The sequence below is a fragment of the Chelmon rostratus genome, chromosome 8 (assembly GCF_017976325.1).
Source record: "Chelmon rostratus isolate fCheRos1 chromosome 8, fCheRos1.pri, whole genome shotgun sequence".
NCBI lineage: Eukaryota > Metazoa > Chordata > Actinopteri > Chaetodontiformes > Chaetodontidae > Chelmon > Chelmon rostratus.
The window spans coordinates 21825347-21841609 of NC_055665.1; the positions used below are offsets into that span (position 1 = coordinate 21825347).

The 16263-nt window shown below is 42.0% G+C and overlaps 1 protein-coding gene across 1 annotated transcript in view; it reads right to left on the bottom strand.

The window, feature by feature from the left end:
• The window catches only part of cdkal1 (CDK5 regulatory subunit associated protein 1-like 1), a 241300-nt gene that overhangs the window by 54054 nt on the left and 170983 nt on the right, over nt 1-16263 (bottom strand). Inside the window, exons 11-12 of the mRNA XM_041942774.1 lie at nt 15152-15332; nt 4510-4572 (exon numbers count right to left, since the gene is read on the bottom strand). Coding sequence (XP_041798708.1) covers nt 4510-4572; nt 15152-15332 — 244 coding nt within the window. The remainder of the gene's footprint in view (nt 1-4509; nt 4573-15151; nt 15333-16263) is intronic.

A 16263-nucleotide genomic window follows, 5' to 3' on the forward strand; every position in this document is an offset into this window, starting at 1 on the left:
TCTTGTGTGGCTGGGCAGGTGCAGCGGGCCATGTTGACAGCTTGTCCCTCCTCTCTTGCCACAGGGAAAACTGTCACCCCTGTCATTCAGGCCTATGAACACAGCATGGGGAATGTCTGTAAGTGTGTGCGTGTCTGTGTGTGTTCTCAGGAGACTATGACAGTGTGGGGTGAGAGGGGCTTTATTAGCTGAGCCAGAAACAGCTGAATGCATGGACACTCACACACACGTTAAGTTTGCTGAGAATGACTTAAGCATGATGGGAGTTTCACAACCTCCACCTGGAAGGGCAAAGCCTTCGGGGAGCAAAACTTTACACCAGATGACACGTGATGCAGCAAAGGGAGAGAAGTCTGTACGTGTGTCGTGTTCACACACTCTCTTCTAAATACACACGCACACATTTGCACAGGGGAATAAACCGCGGCTACTGTAGAGAAACAATAGCATGACAAGCATTCCAGTAGTGCTGCTATCACCCTTGACCCTCAGTAAATCTCACTGTTTAATAAAACAGTAATAATTACTTGCATTACGACTATAGAAAACAGGCACACCAGAGGCCTAGAGGTGAGAGAATAAAATGGCTTTAAAAAATGGCCAGCTGCACATCTCCCAAGTGAACAGGGAACAGCCTTTCAGTAACAACTTCAAACCCAGCTGTGATCAAATGGATGATCCCATATAAAATGTGTCTGTGTGCATGTGAACAAAGGCACAACTGATGAACACCATAAAGTTTGTGTCCAATTTTCAGACATCTGGTACTGGTTGATACTGGCTACCAATACAATTCATGCTGATTCTCAGAAACTCAGATTAGCACAAATCAGGCACTAGAATGGTCGGGAAGTCAACTGTTTGACCCTTAAACTCTGTCTCGGGAGCAAAAGAGGCTGCAGACCTGTACATGTCAAAACTACATCAGACATGTTTTAATGGTGGGGTTCCACTAGTCATGTGGGGCCCGGGCAGCAAAACACACAAGCAGGAACCTGTGCTCTGAAACAAAACACAAAGCTCCAGTGTGGCTGAGTGGGTTACACAGCTGAGGCCTCAGAGAGTCTGTGTGTGTGCAGTGTCTGAGTGAGTGAGTGCGTGTGTGTGTGTGTGTGTGTGTGTGTGTGTGTGTGTGTGTGTGTGTGTGTGTGTGTGTGTGTGTGTGTGTGTGTCCGGTGCAGGGCGCTGGCCCTAGACAAAGTGCTCCGCCAGCTTTCTGCCCACTGGTCTTTTCATTGCTGATGGATGGGCCTTGTTCAGCACCATCTGGCTATAGGATATTTCACATTAATCATCACAAACACGCGCGCACACACACACATACTCACTCACACACACACTGCTGTCTCTTAAACATACACACACTAGATGAGTACAATTGTCGCCATGTAAATGAATGCACAAGAAAAAATCTAGTGCTGTTTAATATACACAGGGAAAGTGAGAGCAAGAAAGAAAGAAAAGAGCAGAGAGAAAGACGGTATGAAAAGACAGAAAGGAAAATCACTGACAGCCAGCTTTCTCGAGCCATTTTCCACATTTGTGATTCAGAGCTAGCCATAGGAGATTAAGAAACAAGCTTGGTACAAGACTAAAAAACAATTAGTTCATTTAAAAACATTGTTTCATTTGGTTGGTAGCCTGGAGCTACGGAGCAATAAAGCCTCACCAACCCACTGCCCCCCTCCCTGACTCAGGCTTTATTAATGACCTTTTCATACCTATAGGAGGATGCGTATTAACAATAATGGTTGTAAAGACACCAATTCCTCCCTTCCCTCTAAATCTGTGTGCTCTCTCTGTCCCTCTCTCTTTGTCTGTTTCTCTACCTCACACATGCACACACGTACACACACGCACACATACACAGATGTGTTGGTAAACACATAATATCCTTACATAAACCGTAAGCTGAAAGGCCAGACACCCTAGGGAATTTAATGTAAAATGAGGGACATTATCAGACTTCATTTATTTCTATCTAAGGGCTATATGGGCTTAATACAAGCTGATTTGCCTCAACATTTCCACGGTGCATGGACATGGGCAAGGACAGGCAGAACAGTGGTTGATCTGGGAGGAAGCATGCTTGACATTAGATTTATTATCATTAAATCATATCTCACGGCTATCTGGGTTTGTAATGAGAGGGGATTTATGTGCACATCTACACAATCTATGGAAAGGGAATAGGACCTACAGGAACATGGCCGTATCTTGAGCTGAAGATTTACAAGAAACTTGCTTGACATGTTAAAAATATTTATGTATGCGGGCTATCAGATAGCATTTAATAGGATGGGATTGCTTTTGACACATTTCACCCACAACATATAGTGAAATAGTCAAGGTTATCAGCGAGTTAGCTAAAATTTTACTTTCCCGGGGATTAAAAACACATGATGTGATGTAGCAATAATAAATGTGGCATATCAGAGCGGAGTAATCACTTCTATCAGTGCAATGTTATTAGCCACTAAATGTGTTATTTCTATTTCAAGGTAATTGTCAATAATGTGGATTACAGGATGAAAAAGCTGAATGTGAGGTACTATACACAAATGAAAAATACCAGTAATGTGGAAAAAAATGGATCACTGGTTTTTATTACTACATTTCTAATACTGTCTTCTAGGAAAGGGCATTTCAGAAGGTCTGGGGCTCTGACTGCAGCCATGTTTCATCTTTAGCCTTAACTTTGGAATGGACAGGGGCTTCATCCCTGAGGGTCTCAAGCTGCGCACTGGCTCAGAGGGAATTAAGAGGTCTCACATCTGGCAAGACAACACAGTGCCTTTAAAGTGGTACTTCACACAAAATCTTTTGAGAGTGAAACACTCGCCCTGTGTGTGCTCTGAATTTTCACAAGTCATACATGTACATACAGATGGATGCTGAAGAAGTGGATCTGCTGCAAGAGCAGTTTAAGAAACTGAACTTGTAAACCATGACAACTTGTTATGCAATGTCTGTGTTAGGTGCCTCTATGCACGTGTTGTTCAAGGGTTTCAGAAGTGGTTTGTAAGGTGCAACACATTCAGAGGCTTTTCTGGCCTTACCTAAAAACCTGGGAGTATTTCTTTGGCTTTGTGGGACATTCCATGACATTTCCAGAAGCACAATGCGGCTCCTTGAACAATCTAACCCTTCACGAATCAGCATGTTCACAAAAACACGCACAAACAGGTGTAAGAGAACAAATTGTTCAGTAATACATGTGAGATGCTGAAGCTCAGCACAGCAGGCTCAATATGGTACACTGTCACACAGCTGATTCGTGAATTCCTCTGGGAATCATACTCGAGGAGGAGGCATGTTCACAAATACTAAATATCTAATTTAGATATAAATGTGTTAATGTATTATAAAGATATTCTAACTTCCCTCGATTCACAATCCCTGCTTGTGATAGGTGTGTGTTAATGCACTCTCTTATGTGCATGTGTGGCGCACATGTACTACTCTGTGTGCTTCAGTGTGTGGGAGGCAATGATCCATGCCTGCCACAGTGAAAACGTGATCTCTCTTATATCCCTTTAATTAGTGCGTAACATGTAACAGCAGCACCGCAGGAACAAACTCCTCTAGAGGTATAAACTCTGCAAAAAAAAGAAAGAAAAGAAGCTTGACCAAGTTAAAGCTTTGCTAAATGACATAGCGTGACACCTGCACGGCAGCCTTCAATCACCTGCATGTTCACAACATTCACTCTGCAGCAACAGGCCACCGCTCTCCTAGCAGACCACTTTTTAAATACCTGACTGACCACTGTTATATTCATTATCACAGTGGGAAATTTATCAAGCTGGGTGTAGCCATACACAAGCACCAATCACAGTCTAATATGTCAAAATGTAATTTTTCTTTTCATGAGGGCAGAAAAACGTGGTGACGGGTTGTCATGGGGTTGTCACTTTGAGAAGGATGTCTTTATATAACAACTCAGCACACTCACGCACACACACACTGTTGTCACAAGGGCCTCATCATCATAAGCATGCTTGAATAGAGGCATGTTCAGTCTGCTGTCAGATGTTAACCTCTTAATGTATGAGCTCATACACACACAAATATAGGACTGTACGCACACGCGCGGTTGAGGAGATTTATCTTCAAGTTCAGAATTCAATCTCTCACACATACTCACTGACGCACACTCACACTCTCACAACGTAATCAGGAACAAACACTTGAGCCGTTCTCATCAGATTGCTTAGAAGAGGCGTCTGTCTTGAGGAGACAAACAACTTATCACAACCATAAAGACAATATGGTGATGGTGACCTACAACTACTTCTGATGTCAAGTGAAGGCCTGTGGTCTAATGGTGAGTGAGGCTCAACACTCAGGGCCGTAGCCAATAAGAGGCAGATAAAATAGTTCACTGAGGTGTGACAATGATAATTAAAGCCCGGGATATTTTAAGGGCAAAACTGACTCAGGCAGATAGACGGACACAGAAATGGAAACCAGGGAGGTGATGCAGGAACACAAACACTGATGTCTTACCTTATGGTCGTAGGGGTTGTAAGAGTGGAACAGTTGTGACAACTCTTTAGTCCTCTGCTTCTTCTGTAGACAATAAAAGAAGATATAAAAGAAATTTAAAAAGTGTCTCATATACAGCATGTATAATACAGCTATAAATACCAGTGGAAATTAATTTAGATCTCATTGTTGATAGTAGAGTATATATGTGGATTAAAACCCATTGATGTAGATGAGGAACAATGCATTTTTTGCTTCCTTTATATGGATTATTTAATACAAGCTAATGTCCCCATACAAACCACACAGCTGTTGTGCTTTCTTTGAATTTTACTGTGACTTCTTCTGGTTTTTGCCGTCTTTCTTGATTTGTTTTGTTTGTAGTGTTCTTATGGACCTGTGAAGCCTATTCTTACCACTGTATACATAAACTTGTTTTGAGTATTTGTTCATATATATAAAATAATGAGATGGTTCTGGAAACTCCCTGAAAACACAATGTAAGCTTTCCCTCAGTATGTCTACACTGTGTACCTTTAGACAGTTGTTTTCATGTATTGTAAATGGGCCAAATTAATCACCATTCAGTAACAATTATCAGGATTTATATACTTTATATATCTGTTTTTTATACATTTGCATACACCACTCATGAGCTAAAATGTTGTGCCATGGCATGTTCTCTCCTCTTCCTCGCAGCAAAAAAAAAAAAAAAGAAGTTTGGTGTAAATATGGACATATAGTCCAGATTTACCCAAGTTAACTTATTAGGTCACTAACAGAGGGGGGGGGGGGGAATCACTATGGCTGAGAAGGATGCCTACAGTAATTCATTAAATCTATAAAATAAGGAATGAGCAGAGTGGGGAAAAAATACATCTATTTGCCCACCAGCTGTAGCAGAATATATTTCTCTCTTTCTCATTTCATTCCCGCTCAAAGTCTGGCCGTAACCTTGCATGTCCTTAATGTGTAATGAGATACACGAGCATGAGACATGACTGTTTGATGTGTGGCAGTTGTTAATGCAATCAGCTACATGAGGCCGACGCAGTTACAAAGAGTGCTAATTAGCGCGCTGATTAGGCCATGTCTGGCTAGGGGGGAAGGATATATGTATACTTTAGCTAAAGGGAGTATGCATTCATTGCTATGCCCTCTCCACTTCCCTCCCTCTGTCTTTTTCAGTGGATTTTGAGGGCTGGATTCAATGTCCTTAGGCCTGATTTGTACATATGGAACAGACAACCTACAAGTCGCTCTGCTATCACACACAGGCATCATTACAGCGTGACAGACTAATGCAGCTTCAGGATACGCAAGGGCAGCTTGAAGATGTGGAGAAGAGAAGGATGGCTACAGAGAAGGAATAGATATCTATAAATACATACAGTATGTGTGGGAATGCTGACAAAAATGGAATTGCAAGGCCAAGATAAGAAAAGACGTGCCAAACAAAGTGAGCAGAGAAGTGGAAAAGGGATGCAGAAAAGTAAACACAGCAAAAACAAGGGAAGGAAGGTGAAATATAGGTATTAGGGTAGAAGTGTTTATAGGTGGCGATTGCACTTCTTGCCCTCGGCCAACTACCGTTTCAACATTGTTGCTTTCTGTCTCCAGTGAGGCTCATCCTTTCATCACTCCTTGCCCTACTCTCTATTCCTACCATCTGTGTATACCTTGACTTCTTTTTCCTCCCCACGCTCCAATTCTACCCACCTCTTACCCATTCTCTGTTGAGCCAGGGCTCTTGTGATCCATACAATCCTGTAATCATTGGCCCTGTCCTTCTACCATCCACTCATTCTTGTTTCCACCTGATTCCCTCTCGCTTTCTCTGCCAAAGGGCTCTCCAGAATCTCCAAATCCTCTTTTCTCTCATTTTCTTTGCCTTTCCATGTATCCCTCGGTGCTCTTCCTCTCCCCCGCTCCCTGTGTTTTTCTCCAGTGAAGGAATACTCATACTAATCATTCTGTCTCCACTCTCTCACCCACCCTCCCCCTTGTAAGTCTGTCCCTCCACAATCTCGCTCACTCATTCACTCTCTCTCCCTGCCTGGAGCACCGTAGGTGAGACCAATTCTCTCATCATTTCATTTCTCCTCAACACCATTCTCTCTCCTCCTTCCATCCCTTCATCACTCTCAACATCGCTCAGTATTCGGTGATGCTCAACTGTCTGTGTGTGTGTGTGTGCGCGCGCGCGTGTGTAACTGCAAGACAGATGTTACCGCAGGTAAGGATTTCTCAACCACCAATGAGCTCCCAGCAGAATTTATCCAGTTCAGTAAGACACACACACACACACACACACACACACACACACACACACACACACAAGCTCCTACAAAAACGCACACCACACTGACTCACACAAACACATGATGTAGACTCAAAATGGACAACGGCGTGAAAAGATGCTAAATACAAGGTCATTCAAAGGCCAAAATGAAAACAGAAGGAGTCAACTGGAAGAGAAAAGTGAAAAGGAGGAAGAGAGAACAAAACAGATTCAGGAAAAGATTTGAAATAGTGAGAGAAAGAGACATCTCCTTCCATGACAGGAATGAATGAAGGGGAAACCTCATCCCGTTATTTGTAATCCAAGAGGTTAACTCCAAAACCATCATAGAGGTCAGTGGAAACAAAATCATGAATAAATAGATAAATAAGAGAAGAAGAAAAAAGGAAAAGGTGCACTGTGTCACATTCACTCCTAGTCACACGCCAGATCACATCCGTTTAAAAAGCCACTAGCTGAGGGAATAAAAGACCACATGTACCTGTTTAGTGCACCTTTAAGGAAGTAAAACCTCCGCCTTGATGGAAGCTAATTAAACTCACAGTGTCTAGGGGGCTGGGACTCCAATAATATGACCTGAGCTTTCTGTGAGACTCACTTGATGTAAGTGGCAAATATCGTTAAAGTTTACACCAGTAACTTTATGGCAAGCACTCACAATTTTTCCCAGTGCTTTTCACACTGTGGTTGCCAAACCAGCCGATCATAGCAAATGTTAAAATGGACTCACAAAAAAGGTTATCATCCAGGATGGTTTTCAGGTATCTGCACAGCTGGACCGCAGTCACAGGCTGCCCTTCAGTAGTGGTCGGAGCAAGAGAAGCGGGTCTCCTTCGAAAGCCAATGAACATCTCTTTGGTCTTAAACATGTTCAGCTGCAGGAAAGACCGTCCACGCCAACTGATGTTGCTACTTAACATGGAGGTCAGGCGGTGGATATTTGTGAGATCGTCAGTTTAAACCCCTTGACTAGTGTGGAAAAAGCTGGCTGAGGGGAAGTGAGTGAGAAATGTTGTCCCACAACAGCTGTTGTTGGTGTGCCCTAAAGCAAAAACTACAACCCAAGTTGCACCTGTGGAACTAATCAGTAGCCAGTAGCAGAAGGCTGCACTTGGGGGTGGAGATGTGTAAGGTTTGCTAATGTGAAGCAAGATGGGGTTGAAATAGGCCACACACATTCAGTAAAGGTGCACTACCATATTCATCTTGAGAGCCAGGTAATATTGCAACCTGGATTACAGTCACCTCACCTGTCTCTTTCCACATAATAATTTCATAAAAATCCGACTTGATTAAAACACAAAATAATTGTTATATTGTGAAAACACAAACGTGCAACCTGCAGCTAATAAAGACTTGAAATCTGTATCAAAAACACTGCAGCATTTACTTAATCTAAGACAGCCATTTCAAATGTCAATGGTTCAGGTAGTCATGCATCTCTTAGCAAGTCAGTGCTACCTTTCCTATTTCATTGTGTCTTTTATTCTAAGAGCTTTATTAGTGTGCTGCATACTAATGTGTCTGTACACAGGTATGTGTGTGTGTGTGTGTGTGTGTGTGAGAAAGTGCGTGCATGTGTGGTCCATCAGCCGGAGAAGTTAATCTAGCATGCCATTGAGGTTGTGTTAGTGGCAATCCAGCAATGCAAAGCCACTGTGCGTGTGTGTGTGTGGGTGTCTGCGGACCTGTCACCGCGGCGATGATGAACGATGGTAGTTACCATTACGTCCATCTGTTGTTGCCGCCAGAGACGGATGCCGCGTCTAACGGGAAGTGACATTACATGGATGTGTACACTTGTACTCATACCCAGACTCCAAACACATGGAGGTGTGGTGGAGACAGGAACACAAACTCTGCTGCCGACAACACACAAAAACTTACACACCTCATAAAAACACTGCAGTGCTAAAACTGTTTTATGTGAAGTAGGAATACCTGCACACTGCTGTGGAGCTCTGAGGCAAGATATGCAATTCTTGAGTGCAATTGCCCTGACTTAGCGATGATTTCTTGATAGCTAAGGACACCACCTAAATAAATGCAACACTAAGATAAGGGAATACTTGTCTTCAGACTGGCAGCTTCTTTAAAAAGTCTAAATCACCAGCAACTAAACAAACAGAAATCTAAAACAGCACATGCTCTCACTGAATGATTGCAGTTAGTCGTAATATGTGCATCACCAATGCGAGGATGACACGCTCAATGCGTGACGCCACAAGAAACATCTCTGTGTGTGCTCTTTTATGTCTATATGAGCATGTGCATGTGTGTCAGCATGCCCGGGTGTGAGTGTGTTGTGGGGCAAGGTAACAGCGATCTTGCCTAAGCCTGTACTGTATGAGCTTCTGGCTCACCAGTATGTGCCTGTTTGTCTTTCCATAATGACAGGCAGATGCTGGTGCTATAGAGCCTAAACCCACGGCGTGTGTGCGCGCATTATATCACTGGAAGAAAAACCTGGGGCATATACGGTGTGTGGTTGTGCCTGTGTGTGTGTGTGTGTGTGAAGGATTAACACTTCCTGAAGCATCGTGATGAGAGTGGTCACAGTGGTGATGCTTCGTGTGTTTATGTGACCGTTCTCACTCTACAGAGGTCACTACAAAACACGTCAGATCTGCTGTGTGTTCTGTTAACTAAGGTGCACACAAGGCATATACTGTCAATTGCTCATACAGCGAGACAAAGACGTAACATTTCATTTTGCTTTTCGAAGGAAGTTCAAGCAATTTGATGTGCAAAATGAACAAAGGAATATGATCATATTTGTATGTCAGCTCTGATCATACGTAACATAGATGAAATGCTTTACAGCTCATTTTGCATCAGAGGAGACTTTATGTCATTATGGCATATATCCAGGTCACTAAACCATAGAAAGTGGCGATAATCATTATAAATCTTAACAACTGTGCACTATGAACTTGTGTTTCAGTTGATGCAACTATAAACACCTCTTTTGTCTTTTGAGCCACTGTCTGAAAAAGCAAATGATCATATTATTGGAGAAAATGTAAGAGTCAAGTAGTAAGGTGTTACAAATAGTCCTGGGAAGTATACAAGTAAACATCCACTGCAGGCACACTGTAATGCTGTGTGGACCTTCATATTTAGAAACTGTTTTTTTTTTTAGATCTCTGTACAAAAATGCATTTTTTACCATTCTTTTTTACTCTTTGTCGACCACGATGACCTTTTTGCAGCATCAAACAACACCCCCTCTTGGGGATCAGGAAAGACACTGTTTTACAAAATCTGCACTTGCGTGTTTTATATGTGTTCTTATACTGAAATCTTCATTTTTTTTTTACACCCAGTAGAACATTGTTACTCTTAGTCCCTCCAGCTAGTTAAAACTCGAGAATGATCAGAATACTGATGTCTTATTCAGTTGAAAAAAAAAACAAAAAACATTTGAATGTGGCAAGCAAAAGCTGTGATCATTAAAATGCGATGTGTTATCCCTTCCATTAGTAGTAGACTAGGTCCTCATTAATCAAGTTCAGGCCTACCTAGCCCCAGACAGCAACTTAACCATTAACTCAACCTTAATACCTGTTAGACTGCCTTTAGTCAAGCATTATTATCTCCCCTGATATATGTGTGTGCGTGTGAAAGCAAGTGACTGCGTTTGAGACAGAGTGGAGAAAAAGCATGCATGTGTGCGTCTATGCAAGTGTTTGTGTGTATGTCCAGGCGTATAATAAATGATAGTGAAGCTAGGAGATGGAGCTACTGGTGTCTGGCCAGCTGTTTCACTTTGACAGCTGCCACACTGGTGCCTTGTGGGTAATGGAGTTCTTAACCAATTACAACCTGGGGAAATTAAAAACACTGTCCCACTAGAATAGCTAATCTCCTTCTCTATCACTTTTTTTCTCTCTCCGGCAGCTGCTTATTTTCAACTCTTCCGTGCTCTGTGCATACCAATAGACACACACACACACACACACACACACACACACACACACACACACACACACACACACACACACACACACACACACACACACACACACACCTCACCAAGTCCATTTATCAAGGCTAAGTTCTAGTCACCTGGGGATGATTATGGAGATCCAAGCTAATAGCATTCACACCCCTTTATTCTCAACATACTCCCTTCTCTCCCTCCATCCCTGTGGTCTCCTGTTCTTTCCATCTGCCTCTGCTCTCTGCTCCATCCTGCATCCTCTCATATATCATCTATTACAATAGGTAATAAGTTAGACCTACAGATACCTCAAAACACCTGGACCACATCGCAGCTGGACCCTCTCCAGCTCTAGGGGTTTTCCATGCTTCGCTCATTGACTTACTGAGACAAAATGTTTGTGTGATTGTGTATGCAAATGTCATGGCTGGAAATCAGACTGCTGAAGCAAACCCACATTTCTTAATGTAACATAATGTAAATAAAAATGACAGTATTAGCAATTATAGATATGATCAAACATTAGCATTAAAATGGTCTCACTTTTACACACATTTAGGAAAAGCTAACAGCCAAATGTGTGTTCAAACAACCCAAGAACAAATGTGGAAAAACAACCTGGAATCACTAACTGACTTGCGGAAAGAATTGCTGCACCTACTGTATGTGCAAAACAAAGATAAGACCATTTTATTTGTTGTCTCTTTAATGTGTTTTCCAGAACCAGAAACTAGGATATCCAAGGAATGTCAGAAGCTTTTTCAATCAAACTCAAAGTCCTCAGTATCTATCCCTGCCCAATTCCCTAAACACACACACACTCACACACAAGCAACTGGTGAATAAGTGTGACTGCTTGTATTCTGGGGAATGGGCTGCATCGACAGTTCAATTAGCCAGCTCATCAAACAGAATGTTCACTGCCATCAAAACACTGAACCCTGTGGACACGCCGAACCACTTCCTTTCAAATTCTCACCTCTTCAAGTGTTCCAATTGTGCAATGACCTACAAGTCCAAAACCAATGTAGAATTATCTTTCCCAAAGGTACAGTAAATGGACAAACACTAAATCACTGAAAACAGTGTGCTGGTACTACAGTCATACAGAGTGAAATCTACTTTGCCTCCTGTTGATAGGGGTGGAAAAGGTCATGCATCCCATACTGACAAGAAAAGGTAAATATCTGCACTAGCTTTTAAGATGCAAAGTGAACTGCATTCGTAAGTTTAATGTAAACCATAAACATAGAACATCAACTTCACCACAGCCAAATGGCAAGATGGATTTCCTCATCAGCTGCGACGTTTTGAAGGTGAGCACTCATAGCGGCCAATTGAATTTCTATGAGGGATGGTTCCCCTTCAGGTCCCACAGCGGGCATGTCCCTGTAGCTGTTCCTTTTTGTCTCACTTTATTTCCTCCATCCCACTTCCCTTTTAGCTTTTCTTCCTCTCATCCCTCCCTCCTACCTTCTCTTCCTCTCTCTCAGGCCTCCTTCTGTCTCCGCTTCCTACTCCATCTAGTTCTCCATCCATCCCTCCTGTGGCTACTCAACACAGTTGTGTTCCAGACAAACCATCTGGTGCACTTTATTAATGACTGACCCTACATGGCCTAGACGTCGCCGGGCTGCCACCGCTCACTGTGTGTGTGTGTGTGTGTGTGTGTGTGTGTGTGTGTGTGTAAGAACAGGTGCATGGTGACTGATGACGTGATGTTGTGTGCAGTTTTAACCACCAAAGCAGGTGTACCAGTTACAGGGACCCAAACGTATTATTCTGACTCTCTCTCTCTCACTTTTTACTATTCTGTCAAACACAAATATGCTCACAATTAACTTAAATTTCAACATTTAGACGACCATTGAAAATGGGTATTAGAAAGGCAGGATGACAATGTGAACATGGAGATCTTATTGAAGACAGTTCAAGTGAAGTAAGCCACCCCTTTTGTTGGATGTACATTTCAGACAATTTACAATGCACTTTTCAGTGCTTAATTTGTGATTTGGCACAACCCTCAGTTACTAATTAAACAATAAAACAATTTAGTATGTACAAAAAAGGCTGATTTGACAGTAAAAGGTTTCCACAGGAACCCGCAATGTGCCACAGCCTGACAATCAAAGACTCGGCTGTGGAACAAAGTCTTGGATAGATGCATGCTGACATCTCACCGCTGACAATAAAGGGGAATGAGACAGATAGAGGAAAAGAAAAGGAGAGGGGAAAAAAGATAAGAAGAGGAGAAGCAGTGATGTGGTTGTCTGGGGATTGATCCCTCTAAGACACACTCAGCTTCTCCTCAGAGAATGAAGGGAGATAGGAGAGAGGAGAGAAAAAGAGAATGACTTATGAAGACGCTCCACTTGAAAGAAATGTGTCAACACTTTGATGGTAAAGGGTGAGAGAGTGCAAATGCAAGAGGAGATATATACAGTGTAGGGTATAACATAATGCAGGAGGTCAAACTAAAGAAAAAGGTCAACAAAAAATATACCAGGCACAAGGCATTCTGAATTTGATGCAGCAACACGTTTCACACAAGTTGGGACAGGTGCAACTAAAGACTGGAAAACGCTCCAAAAACACCTGTTTGGATCATTCCACAGGTAAACAGGTTGATTGGTATCAGGTGATAGTATCATGATTGGGTATGAAAGGAGCATCCTGGAAAGGCTCAGTCATTCACAAGCAAGGATGGAGCGAGGTTCACCACTTTGTGAATACATGATTGGATAAAGGAGATTACTACAGTTTGTTAAACTGCTGCCAGTAAATACATTTCGTTTGCAAATGATAACATTCTGTTTTTATTTCTGTTTTATAGAAGGTCGCAACCTTTTTGGAATCGGGGTCGCAGTATGCATGTGATGGTTAAGACTCCATTATGTGAGAACTGTTGGATACAAATGTTTTACCACATCTTTGGAAATGGAATGCTCATTTTTTGATAACATGATAGTGCAACATGATTAAATGTGGATATAAGTAATAATGTAACCAAGAAACTATGAATGGGGCAACTTTGGGCCAAAGGAAAAGTACCAAGCCGAGTGCTAAATAAGCAGAAAATAATTTAACCAAAAGAAAAAAGTATAATTGTGCATCATGGTAAACGCTAGGCATAATAAACCTAATGAGCATAAAGAACATGTGAATTTACACTGCGGGAGCTACAGAGTATCAATGGTAATAAGCAAAGTGTTGTTGCTGTTAATTTTCATTTTACAATATAACACTGTAGACGGCGGTGGCTCTGAGGAACCTGTAAGGTAAAAGGTCAAAAATATGCTGGAGCTGCAGATGGTGATGTGTTCAGTGGCTTACTCTCTCTCTCTCTCTGTGATACACACCTTTCCTCGCAATTACGGCTTCATTAGCCGCTAATTGTTTCATTTGGCAGCAGATTAAGAGAGAGAGAGGAAGGCAGAGAGTAGTTGTTAGGAGTTGTGTGGTTATACAGAGAACAATAAGAGGTTCAAATGAAGCAACCACCCTGACACAATGTGCAACTCTACTAGCAGACTCTAGATCTTGACCTCTGACTTGTGTTGAATCTTAAGGCCAAACTGTCACCTCACTCTTTGGCAGTTCTGATAATAATTGTTTATTGGAGGAGATATTGCAGCTTTAAGACTGACTAAAGCTTTACTGACAGATGTTTTATCCCATCATAGTCAGCTGCCTTTCGCTCAACTCTGTCCCGCCCAGGTGCTCTCCACTTTAAACAAATTTGGATTTTCTGGTCCCATTTAACCGCCAGCAGCAAATGTTTAACTCAAATGCAGGCTTTAACATTTAAACATTGACACGTTAACACTGTTTGCCATCACACAGTGTACCGTATGTGTCTGTCTGTCTGAAAGGGACAGACGCACTCCCCCACACACGTGTCTTTCAGGATTAGTAATATTAAAATTCATACAGAAGTCATGACAGAACTGGAACAGGATTTTACATTTTCAGATGACAGGAGGCCGCACTGTGTTTCCTCGATACACATATTTGCATGTGTGTGTGCACTTATAGTATAGTATATGCACACAATGCCAGTATGAATATCCTTACTAAACCAAGAGAACGAGCCAGAAGCTAAGCCTGCATGCGTATACTGTGTCTGCATAACATTTCTGTTAGTCAAGTCATGTTTTCAGCTTTGACATAAATAACATTTTGTGGGATCACAAAACATAATTCATAGTCCAGTACTGGAGGTACTGAAGTTTTTGTACGTTAAAGGCATTGTTCAGGGAAACATATTGTATTTTGTACACTGTGTGTAAAGGTAAAGGGAACTGTGCTCACGTCTCTATCACTTTCACACATGAACAGCTACATTTAGCCCATAATGCCATCAGATATGGCAGACGATCAGTAGTAAAGGAGTCTCCAGTCTCCTTGTACACACTCACCACATGTGCTGGCACTTGCTCCATCTTGGCGGCAGGCGTACCGGGTCTGGGGTAGAACTGGTTGATGAAGAGACTTGGGAATCGGTAGAGTTTCACCAAGTCTACTGTCTCTTGGAAGTCTTCCTCTGTCTCACCAGGAAAACCGCAGATTATATCTGTGGCAATGGTTACACCTGGGACCCTAAACAGAGACAGAGAGAGCTTTTTAGGACACATATCAAAGTTTCTGTACCAGTTTCCTTCTTGTAAAATCTTTTTTAAAAACATGTGGTGTTGGGAAAGACACTGAACTTGTGCTTAACTTCTGGTATTGATGATCCTTTGACTATATTAAACTAAAATAACAGCATCAGAGAGAACAACCGTGAAGCCTATCTACAGCATTCAGTTCTACACCAGTTCAATCTGTTGTAGCCAACGGCTCTTGGTATTGTTATGCAGCTAACCCCACCTAACACATTTTCACTTTGGTTATTCAATCAATCAAGGAGCGTCAGGGAGAGCAGCATCCTTCATTCCAGAGGCATCTCTTTTGGACAGCAAATCATAAAAATGACAACTATAAAATGACATGCACAACAGATTTCAGTCTAACGTTCATTGGCCTCCAACTACCTGATCGATTGTCTAAAATCACTTCCCACTGTTGCTGTGTGCCTTTGAAAAACTATGTGAAGCACCATAGCATTAAAGAAGGCTAAAGTCTTTCCCCATGGACTCATTCCACCAATCAAACCCTTATTAGCAACCTCTCCTGCCAATCAATAGCTATTGATTATTGACCTGTTGGCTCATTGGATTAATCACAGCCAGTAGGGTGTGGGAATAGATGCACTGATTAGTTCTATATATGTTGTTTGTACTGACAGCAGTTGGATGGCTTGTAAAAAAAAAAACTCCAAGGCAAAGCCATCGTTGTCTGTCAGAAAACAATGTGCCTCCAGAGAACACACTTGATATTCCCATACAGTTTCAATGATTAGGATTGACCCCAAAGGCACTTAGCATCATCTTTGATGGCTGAAGCAGCTGTAAATTAGCATAAAGGGCTAACTTAGCAATATGAGAATTCTGCTGGAAACATTTTTCTAGGCAACAAAGTCCAAATTATT